Source organism: Podarcis erhardii (genome assembly GCF_964252035.2).
Source record: "Podarcis erhardii genome assembly, chromosome: 2".
NCBI classification, from domain to species: domain Eukaryota; kingdom Metazoa; phylum Chordata; class Lepidosauria; order Squamata; family Lacertidae; genus Podarcis; species Podarcis erhardii.
In genome coordinates, this window is record NC_138498.1 from 452,694 (window position 1) to 471,274 (window position 18,581).

General features: G+C 41.6%; 1 protein-coding gene across 4 annotated transcripts in view; it reads right to left on the reverse strand.

Annotated features, from left to right (window-relative positions):
• The window catches only part of SLC27A1 (solute carrier family 27 member 1), a 52,588-nt gene that overhangs the window by 6,248 nt on the left and 27,759 nt on the right, over nt 1-18,581 (reverse strand). For 3 of the 4 annotated variants that reach the window (XM_081851738.1, XM_081851739.1, XM_081851737.1), the window contains exons 9-12: nt 11,662-11,788; nt 6,175-6,312; nt 4,768-4,932; nt 1,269-1,415 (exon numbers count right to left, since the gene is read on the reverse strand). In XM_081851738.1, coding sequence (XP_081707864.1) covers nt 1,269-1,415; nt 4,768-4,932; nt 6,175-6,312; nt 11,662-11,788 — 577 coding nt within the window. The remainder of the gene's footprint in view (nt 1-1,268; nt 1,416-4,767; nt 4,933-6,174; nt 6,313-11,661; nt 11,789-18,581) is intronic. The other variant, XM_081851740.1, reaches the window with a different exon arrangement.

The window sequence follows — 18,581 nt, forward strand, 5'->3', positions numbered from 1 at the left end:
ATGCTTTATTGTACTTGTTATTCACATTGTTCTTTGGGGATTTCTATTATAGCTGATGCATTCTTATTTTAAATATGTAAGCTGCCTTAGAAGAATTATTCTGTTACACTCTCAGGGTGCCCTTCCATGCATCATGGCAGGTATTTTGCTAGTTATCTGCAATCTGAAATGATTCATCTAAGTTACAGCTATTAATTCTGTCTCACTTCTAGGTTACAAATTCCCTTTATGTCCAGCTCTTCCTCCAAATTACAGAGAAGGTCACCCTTTCACCTTCTGGCAAGGTGCATAAACTGTCTGTTGCCAGTATATTGAAGCAAAGGCAGCGGAGCAGAAGTCCATGGGTGAAATCTGGTGTCAATTAATGTAAGTTAATGAGGTCAGTCTTAAATATTTCAAACAAAAAGCCACAAATCTTCCAGCCTGCTATGCCCAATTAATAGTTACTATTTAGTTGTGAAAGATCAAGCAGAAACTCTTTCACATAATGAAAGTTACCACTTGATACATTTAGTTCTCCATTACGCAATCTGCATCAAATGCTGGTTTTGTTCCTGTCATTTAAATCTGGCCGCAGCTCAGTTTGCTAAAAGAGGCAGAGTTTCTCACTTCTTCAAAGCAAAAACAGGATATTTTAAAGCCTGTGCCAATCGTAAAAAGGCTCTTAATTCCAACATAAGGGAGTGTAAGCAAGAATGCCAAGATGCTGAAGCAAACAGGCAGTTTCTTTGTGGGTGCAGACAATGAATTCTTTAGCAACAAACTTGACCAACAGCCTACTTGTTAATCTGAGCTGTTTGAAGAAACATCCTGTTGCTCTCCAAAAAAAGAGAGAATTCTCTGGGGTTAGCTCAGCTGCTTCATGAAGAGAATGTGAGTGAGTTTTATGTGCTTGTGGGTCAATTTCCACAACCATTCACCACTTTTTGGAAGATATCAGCATCAACAGTTACCATGCTTGATGGTCAGGAGTTCAGCAATCTCAAGCAGCTGTACAAACCACACAGGGCTAATGGTAGGAGAGAGAGAATGCCCATAGTGAGTTAATTTACCGCCATAATGTTCTTATAAAACAAATCAATCTGCTTCCAGAACCTTTAGAGAAGAAGCAATTCCCACTTTGCTTCACCCTACTCAGAGAAATGGAAGTAAGGATCAAGTGACTGGGTTGATATACCGAGACCAAATATTCCAGCATAGAGTCTGACAGCAAACAGGCAACCTGGGCCGGGTGCCAAGAGAGGATCTTGCTGCAAATGTGCCATTACCTGTAGTGTCAACCTGGGGCAAGAGCCGGAGGAAGATGGGTCGTGCATAAGGGGGCAGTACTTTCTGCATCTCTAGGTACAGCACGTTAGGGTTTAACTTGGCTTCAGGATCAGCAATGGCTGCCATTCCTGCCTTGCCTTCTACTCCTGAAATCAAAACAAAAAACACAGGAAGAGACACAATCTTACACCGCAAAGGAGCAATTAGACCCAACCTAGCAAAATCCACAGCTGGAATTCAAATCAGGTTTCACTCCTCCCTCCCACAAATAACTTCACAGCAAAGGATAAAAAACAGCCTAGCCAGAGAGGTTGCCTGCTGCCTTCCCATAGGAAAGAACTGTTACTTGCCCTGTGACTGCACCAGGAATGTCACTCTAGTGCAGTGTTTCCCAGCCTTGGGCCTCCAGCTGTTTTTGGACTACAACTCCCATCATCCCTAGCTAGCAAGACCAGTGGTCAGGGATGATGGGAATTGTAGTTCAAAAACAGCTGGAGGCCCAAGGTTGGGAAACACTGCTCTAGTGCAGGCATGGCCAGACTTGGCCCTCCAGCTGTTTTGGGACTACAATTCCCATCATCCCTGACCACTGGTCCTGTTAGCTTGGGGGGCCAAGTTTGGCCATGCCTACTCTAGCCTCTGTCTCTGGAGAGGGAGTTGTTGCTAGTTGCTCCCCTCCCTATGAACAAAAGGAACACCAGAGGAAAATGCCAATTCCAACTCACCAATTTGTTCTGGCAGCGTCAATCGCATCTTCCCCCCTTCCCTCATTTAACCTCTAGTTTTTTAGTTTGAAGATCCAAAGGCAGGGCTCATATCTCATTTTTAATTATGTACAGCTTTCTGCCCTGCATCAACATTGTATAGTGAATTTAATTGCTGCGAGCCATTTTGGAGTCAGTGGAGGAAACAATATAATAAACTACACTAGTGGCCAAAATTGTGGAAACCATTTGGAGAAAGTGTATTTTCAAGGTTTGATGGCTCATAGCACCACTTGTTTTTGGAAAGATAATTTAATGAAGAATATAATGCAACAAAGTTTGTTCAGTTATCTGTATTCTATCAAAAGTTATGGGCAAATAACCAGAAAAAGGAGTGTTTAGAGGGCCAATCATGTGTCATCTTGTTTTGGCAATGATGGCTCATAACACCATTTTTTTAAGTAATACAGTGGTACCTTGGGTTACAGACACTTCAGATTACAGACGCTTCAGGTTACAGACTCCGCTAACCCAGAAATAGTACCTCGGGTTAAGAACTTTGCTTCAGGATGAGAACAGAAATTGCACAGCAGCGGGAGGCCCAATTAGCTAAAGTGGTACCTCAGGTTAAGAATAGTTTCAGGTTAAGAACGAACCTCCGGAACAAATTAAGTTCTTAACCTGAGGTACCACTGTACCATAAAATTATATATTAATGGAAAGATAATCTAATGAAGAATGGAATGCAATAACTTTTATGAAGGATTATTTATTACAGCAGCAGTCATAAAGAAAAGAACATGAAACACATAGAAAAAAATTAACATACAAAAATTCTCCCCATGTCAGTTCATACTTAGTTGGGCAACCTTTAGCCTTCCCATGGAGTGAACCAAGTTTTTTAGTTCTGCAGCTATAATAATGTGAAACCAAGATTGAATTATTGCCTCTTTTATTTGGGTTTTATTGCTGGGTTGCTTCTGACTAACAACTTTCTCCATAGATTTTTGATTGGGTTTTGGTCTGGGCTATGCATTTTTGGGCATTTACATTCCCATTAATGATGCAAATTCTGCCCACACGTTTTGCTGTCATACAACCCCAGATCGTAACACTAACTGGGTGTTTCACGGTAGGTGTAATACAAGTGGGATGTAAATCTTCTCCGATTTTCCTCTTCACGTATTTCATGCCATCACTATCAAGCAAGGAGATAGTCCCTTGTTCCGCTGTCCAGTTAACATGGGTTTTAGCCCAGTTTAATCTTTTCAACCTTTGTTTGAGAGATAACAATGGCTTTTTCCTTGGAATTCTAGCATATAGACCATATTCCTGCAGTCTGCGCCAACAGTCCTTGCACTCAACTTCTGGTTATTTGGCCATAACCTTTGATAGAATACAGATAACTGAACACACGTTGTGGCATTCCATTCTTCATTAAATTATCTTTCTATTACTACAAAAACAAGTAGTGTTAGAGCCAATAAACCTCGGAAATACACTTTCTCCAAAACGTTTCCACAATATTGGCTACTAGTGTAGATAACTGAAAGGACAGTAGACTTTCTGAATCAAAAGACAATTTCTGCCCTCTTGCTCACATTAACTCTTCACTCTGCTCCTTTCATTTCAGTCACCAGCTATTATTCAGTGACTCCGCATAAAGGATGTTTTGTTCTGCTCCAACAATCCATGCCAGAAATCTGGGCTATGCCACTAACAGTGACCAAGAGGAGTCCTTTGGCATAAAGAAATAAGCCTTCCTCTCCTTTAACTAGAGGAAGACCTTTGTCATCACATTATTTTAATTGTCACTGTAGATTGTCCTTTTCTATCTGCTTTACCTCTGTTCAGGCAGATATCTCTGTTGTCAGTTTCAAAAGTCTCCTCACACTGCCCCACAGGGGCCTGGGACTTGTCTCTCCATTCCCAACAGCAAGGGCTGGCTGGCTGGCTGGCTGGCTGGGCTCCCTCACCCACTTGCTTGCTTACTCCAATGCCACCTCAGCTTCTGGCAACCAGCACTCCCTGACCAGCCCCAGAGGCATCATTTGCCTGCAGAGCTTGTAACCAGGGCTGCTGCAACAAACAGCTGTGCAAGCCTTTGGGAGCCAGAAATGCAAGAGGGTATCAGAGGAGGGAGGGAAGGAAAGAGGGACAGAGGCCAGTGTTGCCCAAGGCACCCCTGACCACCATTCAAGGCACCCCAGGATGCCACGGCAGACTGGTTGAAAACCACTGCACTAAAGACATTCTGATGATGTTTTTAGAGGATTACACTCTGATTGCTCATTTGTACAGTGGTGCCTTGCAAGACGAAATTAATTCGTTCCGCAAGTTGCTTCGTCTTGCGGTTTTTTCATCTTGCGAAGCACGGCTATTAGCGGCTTAGCGGCTATTAGAGGTTTCGTCTTGCAAAGCAAGCCCATAGGGAAATTCGTCTTGCAAAGCACCTCAAAAAACGGAAAACCCTTTCGTCTAGCGAGTTTTTCGTCTTGCGAGGCATTCGTCTTGCGGGGCACCACTGTATTTACTTCCTCTCTAGTGGTGAATGTACCTCTGCTAGGTGAATCCTATTTCTGTATGATTTACTCTCCTTTCTCATCAGCTTGCTTGCAGGACCCCAATCCCAAAAGCAAATACTGATTTCTAACTATTCTGGGAAACTAAACAGCCAGATAGGCGGGGTATAAATAAAATTATTATTATTATTATTATTATTATTATTATTATTATTATTATGCCTACTCGCTGGTCCAAATTGCATTCCCTGCAATTGCATTGTTCCATTTACCTGGCACTTCAACTCCATAAACGGCAACATCTGTCTTGCTGAGGATGTGGCTCAGGATTCCTTCAACCTCTGTGGTAGAGACATTCTCCCCACGCCAACGGAACGTGTCCCCACTCCGGTCTTTGAAATACATGTAGCCAAGTTCATCCATCACTAGTACATCTCCTGGAATTAAAGAAACGACACTCAATACCCAAACAAACAGCAGAATTGCCTGCTTTGGGGGATCACTGGGTATCTACTACCTACTGCCCTGGAGGAAGGATCCCACAACAGCAAGGGAAGGAGGCAAGAACATCACATGCCTGCCCCTGTTCCAGGTGGCTGCTCCCTTCCTCTGCAGCAGGGATGAGAAATATGCAGCCTTTCAGTTATTGTTGGACTGCAGCTCCCATCCTTCTTGACAACTGGCCAAGCTGGCCAGGCTGATGGGAGTTGGGATCCCAACATCTGGAGGACATATTTCTCATCAATGCAGACCTGGCCTACCACTGTGAGAACGATCCTGATGCTTTTCTATGTTGACTTTCTTAATTGTAGTTTTAAATAATTATTTTACTGGTAAATTGCCTTGGAAGGATTTGTATCCTGCAAGACAGGCTAAAAATACTTGTGATTGGCTAATTATTGATTAACGTAGTTGTCTCTGCCTCTACAATTGGGGATCCAGTAACAGAAGACCAAAATAAAGTGACGTTGTTGCTCTCCAGCCGCTAATGGAATGACTCAAGAGCCAAACAAGCAGATAAAGGCTCAGAGGCTGGGCAAGAATGAATAATTCCCTATGGTAAAACTATTCCATCACAATAGGTAACAAAATCAAACCAGAAGGCTTAGGACAAGAACCATAACCACTTGAAATCCCCTGCACATGGAGCAGTGCTCTATTGAAAAAAGACATAGAAAAGGCAATGAAGGCAACACATAGGCGTCCACCCCGACCCCCCGATTATTTAAGTCTTTTCTTCTTTTTTTGTCTAAGCTTATATTGTACTTCCAGGTTATACTATAGTTAAGCCGTCTTCTCAATTCTGGTTAACAGAAAGGCAGGGTACACATCTTTTAGATAAATGTGATACACAGAGCAGTCTGACTTCGCACATCCATGCTTAGGAAGTGCTGCTTCCTAAAGCCAAGTCACATGAGAGCAGTGGCACTCACTTGCATGAGTCACTACTGGGAACCCATGGCATTTTTAACTATTCAGTCAGATGTTCCTTCCTCCACTCAACTGCCAGTACAGGGCTGCTCCCAAGGAAAAAAATATCAAATATTTGAACCTGTCCTTAGAGGTAGAGTAACTGAGGGCAGGGTTTGCTGTGTTTAGTCTGAGCAAGATCAATCTTCTAGGCCACAACTGTAAATATCCCTAGCCACCAAAGAACAAGATGATGGCCTGAAGAGTACCTGAAAGGTAAGCCTGGTCACCTTTCTGGAAGACATTGTAAGCAATCTTCTTGTTGGTCGCATTCTCATTGACATAGCCATCAAACCTACGCAAAGGATCCTCCTGGTTTATTCGACCCACAAGTAGTCCTGGTTCTCCTGAAAATAATAATTCCAGATGGAAAAAATAGAAATCAAGATACTTCTGCAAAGATTATTCCAAAGTAACCACTAGAAATGCGGCTGGATAGAATTTGTTTGCATCTGAAGTTTCCATGTTTCTGCCACAACATCTCAAGAAAAGTAGACTGATTTGTTCACAGCCCTATAAAACCAGACATCAAATGAGACATGTAGCCCAGTCTTACTCATGTATGAAGTTAGTGGGTCTCTACTCCCAGGTTAGGTGTGTAAAAGACTGCAGCCTGTGGAGCTCTGTTCTACAGATATTCCAACTATTTTATTATTTATTTATTACATTTATATGCCACCTTTTCCTCCAAGGAGCTCAAGGGGGCGTAGATGGTTCTCCTCTTCCCTAGTTCATCCTCACAACAACCCTGTGAGGTGTGTTAGGCTAAGAGATGGTGACTGGCCCAAGGGCACCCAGTGAGTTGGGATTTAAACCCTGGTCTCCCAGGTCATAGTCTAACACTCTAACCATTACACCATTTTGTGCACTTTCATCTCACAGTATTTTTGCCTGACAAAATTCATGCATGCTGCAGAGTGATACCATCATGCAACATTATGATACCATTAAAGAGAAGCACAAGAAAGAGAGAGAACCGGCTCACCTAGCTGCATACATCAACTTTGGTGCAAGGGAGTGAACAACTGGGGAAGGGAGGATGGCCAAGAAAAGGGAAAAAAGACAGTCGTTCTTCATAAGTGACAATCACATGTGGTTCAGCTCCATGGTTAGCTTCAAATATAGGACCATACATTGAGTTGTCCTGTTAATCTACATCAGTTCAGGACAGCACATGTTCCTCACATAGATGCTGCTGGCAAAATATGTCTTTAATTCACATTTAGTTAAAATGGGTTAGTAGTTCATGGGACAGTAGCAATGTAGTCAGACAGAGAGGCCCAGTTTATATGTTCATGAGGTAGCAATTCAGTTCCCTTGAGGAAGCCTGCATTTGCCTAGCTTCCATCTAATGTATATGTGGTTTCAGATCACTACACAATAAGTACATGGGCCCCAGTTATCTAAGGTGCCACAAAATCTCCAATCTGCTCTTGAAGTCATACTAACTGTAGGTTTGACTATGACAAAGAGCAAAAGCAAATTAGCAAGGATTCAGATCTAATGATTAGGAACAATGGACTATTGGGACAGCCAATTTGTCCCTTAAGACCTCATCCGCAGAAGCCATAGCAGTTAAAAGGAGGAATATGAAAGGAGAGTGGCCCACGTCCCAATTATTACTAGATGTGGATAAAGATGAGCCAACTTTGAAGAAATATGATGAAATCAAAAACCACCTGTCAGACTGGCTCCAATATTTTCACTTAAATCAAAGACTGTATATAGGTAAGAAAGAAGGTCTTGCAAAAGAAACATTCAAATTTGAAAAAGAATTAACCCACAATAAAGGAAAAAACATATCACGAATTTATGACGAATTTACGACTATTTATTAGAATGGGAAGTAAAAGAGGAACAAATTAAAGTAGTAATGGTAAGGTGGGTGCATGACCTTGGATACAATATCTACATGGAACAATGGGAAAGATTATGAAGGCCAGATATTAAATTCACGGCATGCTACAACCTTAGGGAAAACACTATGACGATGCAATACAGATGGCACCACACCCCTAAAATGTATAAAGACAGGTCGCCAACATGCTGGAAATGCAAAAAGGACAGGGTCATATTTTCATATGTGGTGGAACTGTGGTTATCCATGAATTTTGGAATAACATCTATACAGTGATACCTCGGGTTACAGACGCTTCAGGTTACAGACTCCGCTAACCCAGAAATAGTACCTTGAGTTAAGAACTTTGCTTCAGGATGAGAACAGAAATTGCGCAGCAGCGGCGCGGCAGCAGCGGGAAGCCCCATTAGCTAAAGTGGTGCTTCAGGTTAAGAACAGTTTCAGGTTAAGAAAGGACCTCCAGAACGAATTAAGTTCTTAACCCAAGGTACCACTGTAGTGAACTTTAAAAACTATTCAAATTTACATTTTAAAAAAGACCAGAAAACTTCCTATTAGGTATACTACCAATAGAATTTTAAAAAAATTTAAGACCATTGTGTATGTATGCAATCACGGCATCCAGAATAATAATGGCAAGAAACTGGAAAAATGAAATCCCACCAACGATTACAGAGTGGCAGACTCTTAGAATACCTGCAACTAGCAAAACTGATGGGAAGAATCAGAGGAGTGTCAAACCAGAAAGTATACAGAAAATGGAAAATATTCAAAGAATATCTAAAATTGCATTGTACAAACAATAAGATACTTGCTGAACTAGATTGATACTTGTAAGCAAAAACTGTATTAGATATTATACTGGAATATATATTTCTCCCTCCCTTTAGAGGAGGGAGAAATGTTGTTTTCTGCTGCTCCAGAGAAGCGGACACGGAGCAATGGTTCCAAACTACAAGAAAAAAGATTCCACCTAAACATTAGGAAGAACTTCCTGACAGTAAGAGCTGTTCGACAGTGGAATTTGCTGTCAAGGAGTGTGGTGGAGTCTCCTTCTTTGGAGGTCTTTAAGCAGAGGCTTGACAACCATATGTCAGGAGTGCTCTGATGGTGTTTCCTGCTTGGCAGGGGGTTGGACTCGATGGCCCTTGTGGTCTCTTTCAACTCTATGATTCTATGATTCTATATGTGTGTGTGTGTAATGAAATAACATAAATCTGTGCAAGAAAATACAGACAGTATAAGCAGTATAATAAGAATTATTGGAAGTTTTACATTTTAACCTGTTATTTAATTGTAATATAGTGTATTTTTTCTTTTCTTCCCCCCTTTTCTTCTATTTTTTCTTTACTTGTATTGCTTTTTAAAAATATAATAATAATAATAAATTATTTATACCCTGCCCATCTGGCTGGGTTTCCCCAGCCACTCTGGGCGGCTTCCAACTGAATATTAAAAACAATACAGCATCAGACATTAAAAACTTCCCTAAACAGAGTGTCAGTACTGGTTGTTGCCCTCTTCAGATCACCACACAAACACTTCTTGTTCTTTTATAACTTTTTATTGTGTATTAACAAACAAACTTTTAAACGATCCTTATCTTTAACTATTCTTCCTCAGAGTCACTTATTTCAGATACCTTCTGAGCTCTGCTTCCCCGTGACCAGCCACCTTCAAAATGGCGAGGGTTCCCTTTCCTTCGCTTTCCTGCTCTTTTTCCCACCCTCCTGGCTAGAGCTGGCTTGTATCTCCCCTCCTCCCAATCTGAGCTAGAACTGAACCCTGGCCTTTCCTGGGAACAGCCGGTCCCTCCCTGTTCCTGTTGCTCTCTTCTGCTCCTCCCCCACTTGGGAAATGCTTTATCCCTCTGGGAAACTGGAAACTTCTACCTCTAACTCTTCCCTGACACAGTTGTCTTTTAAAAGTAAAATAGTTGTTTATTGCCTTGACATCTGCTGGGAGGGCGTTCCACAGGGCAGGCGCCACCACCGAGAAGGCCTCTGCCTGGTTCCCTGTAACCTTACTTCTCGCAATGAGGGAACAGCCAGAAGGCCCTTGGCGCTGGATCTCAGTGTCCGGGCTGAACGATGGGAGTGGAGACGCTCCTTCAGGTATACTGGACTGAGGTCACTTAGGGCTTTAAAGGTCAGCACCAAAACTTTGAATTGTGCTCAGAAACGTACTGAGAGCCAATGAAGATCTATCAGGACCGATGTTACATGGTCACGGCAGCCACTCCCAGTCACCAGTCTAGCTGCCGCATTCTGGATTAATTGCAGTTTCCAAGTCACCTTCAAAGGTAGCCCCACATAGAGCGCATTGCAGTAGTCCAAGCAGGAGATAACTAGAGCATGCACCACTCTGGCGAGACAGTCTGCGGGCAGAGAGGGTCTCATCCTGCATACCAGATGGAGCTGGTAGACAGCCGCCCTGGATACAGAATTAACCTGTGCCTCCATGGACAGCTGTGAGTTCAAAATGACTCCCAGGCTGCACACCTCGTCATTCAGGGGCACAGTTACCCCATTCAGGACCAGGGAGTCCCACACACACACCCGCCCCCTGTCCCCCAAAAACAGTACTTCTATCTTGTCAGGATTCAACCTCAATCCATTAGCCGCCATCTATCCTCCAACTGCCTCCAGACACTCACACACTTTTGCTTTGTATGATTTGTTATTTATGTATATATGTCTATGTGGGAAATTAATAAAGATTTTTTTTTTAATTGTCACTTAAGAAGCCGGGATATATACAAGTGCCAGGGACCCAAACGTAAGAGCTTCCAAACAGGACCTGAAGCTACTTGACTTCCAGATTCTGGCTTTCTGGAAGCTAGTGACCATATTTTGCCAGTTCAGATGAAACAGGGAGCTGCGGTTCACCCTGTCTTCTTGATTTGTTCAGCAACCTGGGAAGAACAAATTAGCTGCAAAGGAGTTGCATCAGGTGTACAGAGCTTGTGCATATCATGGCTTATTAAGCCACAAACTGATCACCCAAACCAGATCAATATTTCACAATATAAATTAAGACCAGTTAACCAATTACAACAAACAGAAGTACACCCATAAATAATTCAGCCTCAAACCACCGTTGGTTATGTACATGGAAACAATCATCAGTTGGCTGTCACTTTTTGGGATGGCTGCCAATCCTTGTCCTAAAAGATTCATTTGAATCTATCAACTCTGCTGCTTTATATCAGGAGTAGCTAAGCTATGGCCCTCCAGATCTTGTTGCACTCCAACTCCCATCATCCCCACCTAGCATGGCCAGGGATGATTAAAGCTGTAGGCCAGCAACTTCTGGAGAGTCCCAGGTTCCGCTACCCCACTGTGTGTCTGTGCTTACGTTTCTTGTATGGCTATCTTTTTATCTACCCTCTTCTTTCTCTCTCTTCATCCTCTTACATTTCTCTTCAACTTCTTCTTCTGCTTCCAATTGCCACCAGTTAACTTTTCAGCCTGTTGCTCTGTTCCAGGGTTCTATGCTCCTCCCTCCCTTCCCTTGCTCTGCATATTTATTTATTCAACTAATTTATATCCCACCCTTCCACCTTTTAGGTATTCAGTGTGTCTTACAAGCATGTTTAGATTAGCGGCAGTGAAGCCCTTCACAAGACCATGGACTCCTTCACCTGACACTTGATGTCTACTCTGCTTCTGGCCATCTTGCTCTCCCTGGTGAAGCAAAGAACAACCCTGCCCTAGAAGTGTCTGTCCACGATCCTCCCCACAATCAGCCCTGGGAGGTAACACCATTCAGGTCAGAAGATGGCTAGGGATGCTCCTAACACACAGCAATATCATATGGCAATCACAGTGACATTTACCTGGGCGGCAGGTGATGCATAGTCCATTCTCTTTCCTTATCAATTCCATGGTATCCTCATTTACTTTTACCAAGCGAATAGGATACACATTTGGCAAAATCCGGCTGTTGAAGCCACAGGCACCAACCTGACAAAAGATAAAGCAAAGTTTAAAAGACGATGGAGGCTACCCTGAGTCATTTGCCATGATTAACCAGCAAGGAACAGCCAGAGAGCTTCCAGTGTATACAGATCCCTGAAGAACGATCAGCTGAGGATAACAGAAACAAACAAAAGGAAACAGGGGAGGAGGACCTGCTCAACCCTCCTATACTATAGCAAGTATCCTGGAGTGTGGTATTGCTAGGGATGTGGGGAAGAGAGAGATATGTCCCACCAGTTTGTTTGCTTTTAAATTGATAGTCTCCTTGCCTTATACAGGAATGTTTCAGGAAGAAAATTGTCTCTTTCCCTTTTCCCCTTTCCAGGACCTCCACTGCTATAATACACACTTTACATACGGTAGTAAAATGTTCAGGTTCAAGCAATATCTTTAGTGCCTCACAAAATGTTCTTCCTCCAGTCCTGAAGCTTCTACTTCACCCAGCCCCCTCCACAGAACAGTCTAAGGTTCCTGTTCTAGGCTGGCAGGAACCCCAAGGAGGAACAGTCCTCTTAGGAAATTGGGATGCCCCGCGACATTAAAAAGGTCAAGGTTCAAGGACCCCTGACAGTTAAGTCCAGTCGCAGACGACTCTGGGGTTGGGGTGCTCATCTTGCTTTACTGGCAGAGGGAGCTGACATCTGTCCACAGACAGTTTTTCCAGGTCATTTGGCCAGCATGACTAAGCCACTTCTGGCGAAACCAGAGCAGCGCATGGAAGCGCCGTTTACCTATTTATCTACTTGCACTTTTTGGCGTGCTTTTGAACTGCTAGGTTGGCAGGACCTGGGACCGAGCAACGGGCGCTCACCCCATTGCGGGGATTCTGATCAACAAGCCCAAGAGGCTCAGTGGTTTAGACCAGTGTTTCCCAACCTTGGGCCTCCAGCTGTTTTTGGACTACAACTCCCATCATCCCTAGCTAGCAACACCAGTGGTCAGGGATGATAGGAATTGTAGTTCAAAAACAGCTGGAGGCCCAAGGTTGGGAAACACTGGTTTAGACCACAGCGCCACCCACAATCTATAAATGAAAACTGAAAACTGGTAATAGTTCATTTTCATTTCATTATAGATCATCTCCCAGAAAGCCTTAATCCTTGGGCACGTCCACCAAAGGTGAAAGAATGTACCTTCAGTCTCTTTACATTTCCAACATTTATTATCGGGCAAATGATAGATTTTTGCAAGCTTGACTGGAGTCATGTACCACCTGTATATCATTTTCATAATATTCTCTCTTAAGGCATCACATGCCGTAAATTTCATACCTGTGGTCCACAACTGTTCCCAGTCAGCAAACATAATGTCATGTCCGATATCTTGTGCCCATTTTATCATAGCAGATTTTACCGTTTCATCCTCAGTACAGTGGTGTCCTGCAAGACGAACGCCTCGCAAGATGGAAAACCCGCTAAACGAAAGGGTTTTCCTTTTTGGAGGTGCTTCGCAAAACGAATTTCCCTATGGGCTTGCTTTGCAAGACAAAAATGTCTTGCGAGTTCCTGCGGGTTTTTTTTCCCTCCCCCCCCCCCCCTTTTCCTAAGCCCTAAGCCGCTTATCAGCTGATCCGCTGATAAGCCGCTTATCAGCTGATCCGCTAAAAGCCGCTAAACCACTAATAGCGCTAATCCGCTAAACTGTCAATGGGCTTGCTTCGCAAGATGAAAAAACCGCTATACGAAGAGCCTCACGGAACGGATTAATTTCGTCTTGCGAGGCACCACTGTATTCCATTTCAACAGCAAGTTATACATTCTTGATAGTATCTTAGCTTTGGATTCTAACAGTTCTGTTTCTAATTTTGATTTTTCCACCTGGAAGCCAATTTTTTTATCTAAATTGTAGGCCTCCCTTATTTGAAAATAATGAAGCCAGTCTCGCACTTTATCCTTTAGTTTCTCGAAACTCTGCAATTTCAATTTGTCACCCTCCTGTTCCAAAATCTCCCAATATTTTGGCCAGTTGGCCTCCATATTGAGTTTTTTCAGAGCCTTCGCTTCCATAGGTGATAGCCACCTTGGGGTTTTATTTTCCAGTAAGTCTTTATATCTTGTCCAGACATTAAACAATGCTCTTCTGACAATATGATTTTTAAATGCCTTATGTGTTTTAACCTTGTCATACCACAGATATGCATGCCACCCAAAAACATTATCAAAACCTTCTAAGTCCAAAATGTCTGTGTTCTCAAGAAGCAGCCATTCTTTCAGCCAGCAAAAAGCTGCTGATTCATAGTACAATTTAAAGTCCGGCAGGGCAAATCCACCTCTATCCTTTGCATCAGTAAGTATCTTAAATTTTATTCTGGGCTTCTTGCCCTGCCAGACGAATCTAGAGATATCTCTCTGCCACTTCTTGAAACAGTCCATCTTGTCTATAATTTGCAATGATTGAAACAAAAACAGCATTCTTGGCAATACATTCATTTTGATAACAGCAATTCGGCCAAACAAGGAAAGCTTCAGGCTTGACCATATTTCAAGATCTTTTTTCACTTCTGACCAACATTTCTCATAATTATCTTTAAACAAATTCACATTCTTAGCAGTCATGCTCACCCCCAGGTATTTTACTTTCTTTACCAATGTTAAACCTGTCTCCTTCTGAAACCTCTCTTTCTCGATTGGTGTTAAATTTTTCTCCAAAACCTTAGTTTTTAACTTATTCAACTTAAAACCTGCCACCTGACCAAATTCCTGGATTAATTCCAAAACCCTTTTAGTACTAGATTCTGGCTCCTGTAATGTCAATACTAAGTCATCTGCAAAAGCTTTAAGTTTGTATTGTTTAGCTCCGACCTGAATATCTTTGATCAGATGGTCCCTTCTAATCATATTTAACAGGACCTCCAGGACCGAAATAAAAAGCAATGGGGAAATTGGGCAGCCTTGTCATGTCCCTTTCTCCATCTTAAATTCTTCTGTCACCACGTTGTTGACTATCAGTTTAGCCTTTTGTTCTTTTATTATTATTATAATTATTATTGATTTTCAACACAAATTAAAAACAAAACAACACACGCACATAAACCAACAAAAACAAAAGAAAAACAAAAAAAACAAAACAAAAAAGAAAACACAAACAAACGCATACACATATCAAATTACAACATTACATTAAGGACTTCCCTCTATCACGGTTTGAGCTCTATTTTAACCTTATCTCCCTGCGGTTTCTTTTTACCATCATTATCAATACCTCTCAGGCTTTATATTGTACCTACTGTAATTTTAATATTTCCTATATTTTTTTCTATATATGTAAAGAATTTATTCCAATCATTAATAAATTTAACATTTTTCTGATGCCTGATCTTCTGTGTCATCCTTGCTAGCTCTATGTTTGTTCTGAGTAAATTGCACCTATACCATTTTGAAAGCCTTGACCAACCCCCATCCCCTGAAGATTTTTCTTCATGAAACTCCAAGAAATATTGTCGAAAGCTTTCTCCGCGTCTACAAATATCAAAACTGCTTTGGTGTTAATATTCATTTGAAGCTTTTCTAGAATGTTAATTATATTCCTCGTGTTATCAGACAAATGTCTACCCGGGAGAAAGCCAGCTTGATCTTTATGTATCTCCTCCATTAATACCTTTTTCAGTCTTTTAGCCAAAATATCTGCAAAGATTTTATAATCCACATTAAGCAGGGATATGGGGCGGTAGTTCTTGAGTTGTGTCTTTTCAGACTTGGTTTTCGGTATAAGTGTAATGTAGGCTTCTTTCTACAACTCTGGCGCTTTTTCCCCCTCCAGAATTTCATTGCACACCTCCTTTAGTGGTTGAATTAACCAATCTTTCAAGGATCTATAGTATTTAGAGGTTAAACCGTCCAGCCCTAGGGATTTACCCAGCTGCACGTTCTGAATAGCACCTTCCACCTCCTGTTCAGTTATTTTGTAATTCAGCAATAGCTTATTTTCTTGAGAAATTTTTTGTAATCCATTAGTTTTCAAAAATTTGTCTATGTCAATCTCTTTCTGTGGCCCTTGTGTGTAAAGTTATTTGAAATATCTCTGGAGGCAGTTTCTGATCTCCTGTGGATTCTGTATGTTCTTTCCTTCCACTTCGAGGTTTGTAACAGTATTTAACTTTTGTCTTTTTTTCATCTGCCACGCTAGCAGTTTCCCACATTTATTAGCCGATTCAAATGTCTTTTGTCTCATCTGTTTAATTTTCCATTCTATGTCCTGATTTATCATTTTCATATATTGTACTTGATATAACTTTATTTCTCTCAGAATCTCCTGCGACTTTGGTTTCACTCTAAGTTTCTTCTCACCTTCTCTTATTTTCTCCAAAATCTTTTCTTTTTTCTCATTTTGAGTACTCTTTTTTATTGCATTCTGTTGAATCAGAAACCCTCTCATGACGGCTTTGCTTGCGTCCCAGATTACTCTTTTTTCAACGGTGGTTTTCATATTTATCTCGAAATAGTCTTTCATGATTTTTTGGGCCTTCTTGGTAATTTCTGAGTCTCTAAACAGGGTGTCATTCATCCTCCATCTGAAGGAACCAATCGGTGTTAGTTTCATCTCCATTCTCACAGGATTATGGTCGGAGCAAGTTTTAGGGCAAATTTCCACTTTTCGAATCTTGGGAGCCATTCCTCTGGTTATCCAGATTTGGTCAATTCTTGTCCATGTCATCTTGGCTTCAGAAAAGAAAGTCCCCTCTCTACCCAGGGGGTTTTTAGTTCTCCAGGTATCAATTAAATCCATATTGTCAGTCATCTCAAAAAAAGTTTTTATTAATCTTCCATCTTTGGTAACTTCCTGTCTTTGTGACTTATCCATATTTGTAGACACCACTCCGTTCATGTCTCCCATCATAATGATATTACAGTCCATGTAATCCAACAATGTCTCATGCAGTTTCTTAAAGAATTCAGATTTCCCCTCATTTGGTGCATAAACTCCTACTATCAAGAGTTTCTCTCCTTGAAATTGAATTTCAATTGCCACAAATCTTCCTTGGTCATCTTTGAATATAAATTTTGGTAATAAACTCTCTTTTGCATAGATCACAACTCCTCTCTTTTTGACCTTATCTGATGAAATAAACTCTTGACCTACTCTTTTATTGATCAATACTTTCCTGTGTAGCCTAGTCACGTGGGTTTCTTGTAAACAAATCAAGTCCAATTGTTCCTTTTTCAACAGGTGAAAAACTTTTTTCCTCTTATCTGGGGAATTAAGGCCACGGATATTCCAACTTAATATCTGCAGAGACATGGTGTAGTTACTTTGCTTTTCCTCCGACTGCTCCTAGTAGTTGTTCTTGTTCTGTCGGTGGTGTCACTTTCTCTGGTTTGTCCAATCCCAAAGGAGGCCTTGCTGGGTCTAGTATTCCTGGTTTTAGTGCTTTTGGCTCTTCTTCTTCCTCAGCTTCTTTTTGTAGGTTTTCTCCATGATCTCTCAAAAATCTCTCTTTGTCCTCCACTGATCTTATTTTAACTTTTTTCCCTTTGTAGGTAAAAGAAATACCTTGGGGAAACTCCCACCTGAATGCAATTCTGTTGCTTCTTAACAGGGCCACTAAGTCTCCATAGTTGACCCTAAGATCCAATAGATGTTTTGGAATGTCCTTAAAAAATTTCTATTCTTGAATCTTCTATTTCCAAAGATTCCTGGTAGTGGAGACTCAGTATTTTATCTCTCTCTTCTTTTGTTCAAAGAGTTATCAAACAGTCTCTCACCCTGTTCTTTCTCCCCCCTTTTCCAAGTCTGAAGGCGCTCACTATCTTAAAGTCTTGGTTATCTGAGTCAAGGTTCCAAAATTCTTCAAATTTCTGTGTAAGGTAACCACTTAGGTTGTCTTTCTCAAGTTCTGGTACAGCCCTGATCCTCAGATTAGTCTGTTTTTCCTTCAGTTCAATCATAGACAATAGCGACCTGTGATCCTCTAACTGTTTACTTATCGGCGGTATCTTTTCCTCTACGGCCAGTGCCTTCTCTTTCGCTTCTTCTGCTATTTTTCTATTTAATGTAGATTCTTGCAGCAGCCTGTCAATAGCCTCTGTATTGGAATTCACCTTCTGCCCCAGGTTGTTAATACTTGTGGTATTTTGGTCAATTTTAGTTGATAATTTTTCCAAGGATTCAAATATTCTATTTAGTGCTGAAGATAGTCCCTCTTCAGATGCCATTCCTTTTGGCCCAACCTGCACAGGATCTTCCCCTTCTGGAACAGAAGGGCCAGATGCTGATTGTCTACGTTGCTGCAGCCTAGTTTTAGCCAATCTTGTCGTTTTTTTCCTGTGGCAGATTTGCCATTGCCTTGTGTCTGAAGATCAAGGTCACTCCCACAGCCCAGACTTGTTTTTATAGTGGAAATTTCCCTAGCCAGCTGGAATGGAAAATTCCCAGTTGTAACAATTTCAGAGTTCCTCTAGGGGGACACAATGGCAACAGTATTTGTTTCAATAGAGTATCTTTCCCAACTTTTCAAGTCCCCTTTCAATAATAGGCAACAGTTTCAAGTTTAGGGGGAACCTTCAAAACCTTCAAAATACTTGCAGAGTATCTATCACAAAGTTACATTGTCCATAAGTAGTGCGACTCTCAACACGGCAGTTTATTATTCCTTGGCAGTCCGATACCAAGGATTAAGTGGTGGTCTTTGTTCCCTTTCCTCTCCTTTTCCTTTTTTTTTGCAGGCGAAAAAAAGAAGTTTCTTTCCTCCCCTCCCTCCCCTCTCCTGCAGCTCAGGGAGGGAGTCCTTTTATTTTGACGTTAGGAATTAGATCCTTTTAACACGATTTTCCAGTTCTTA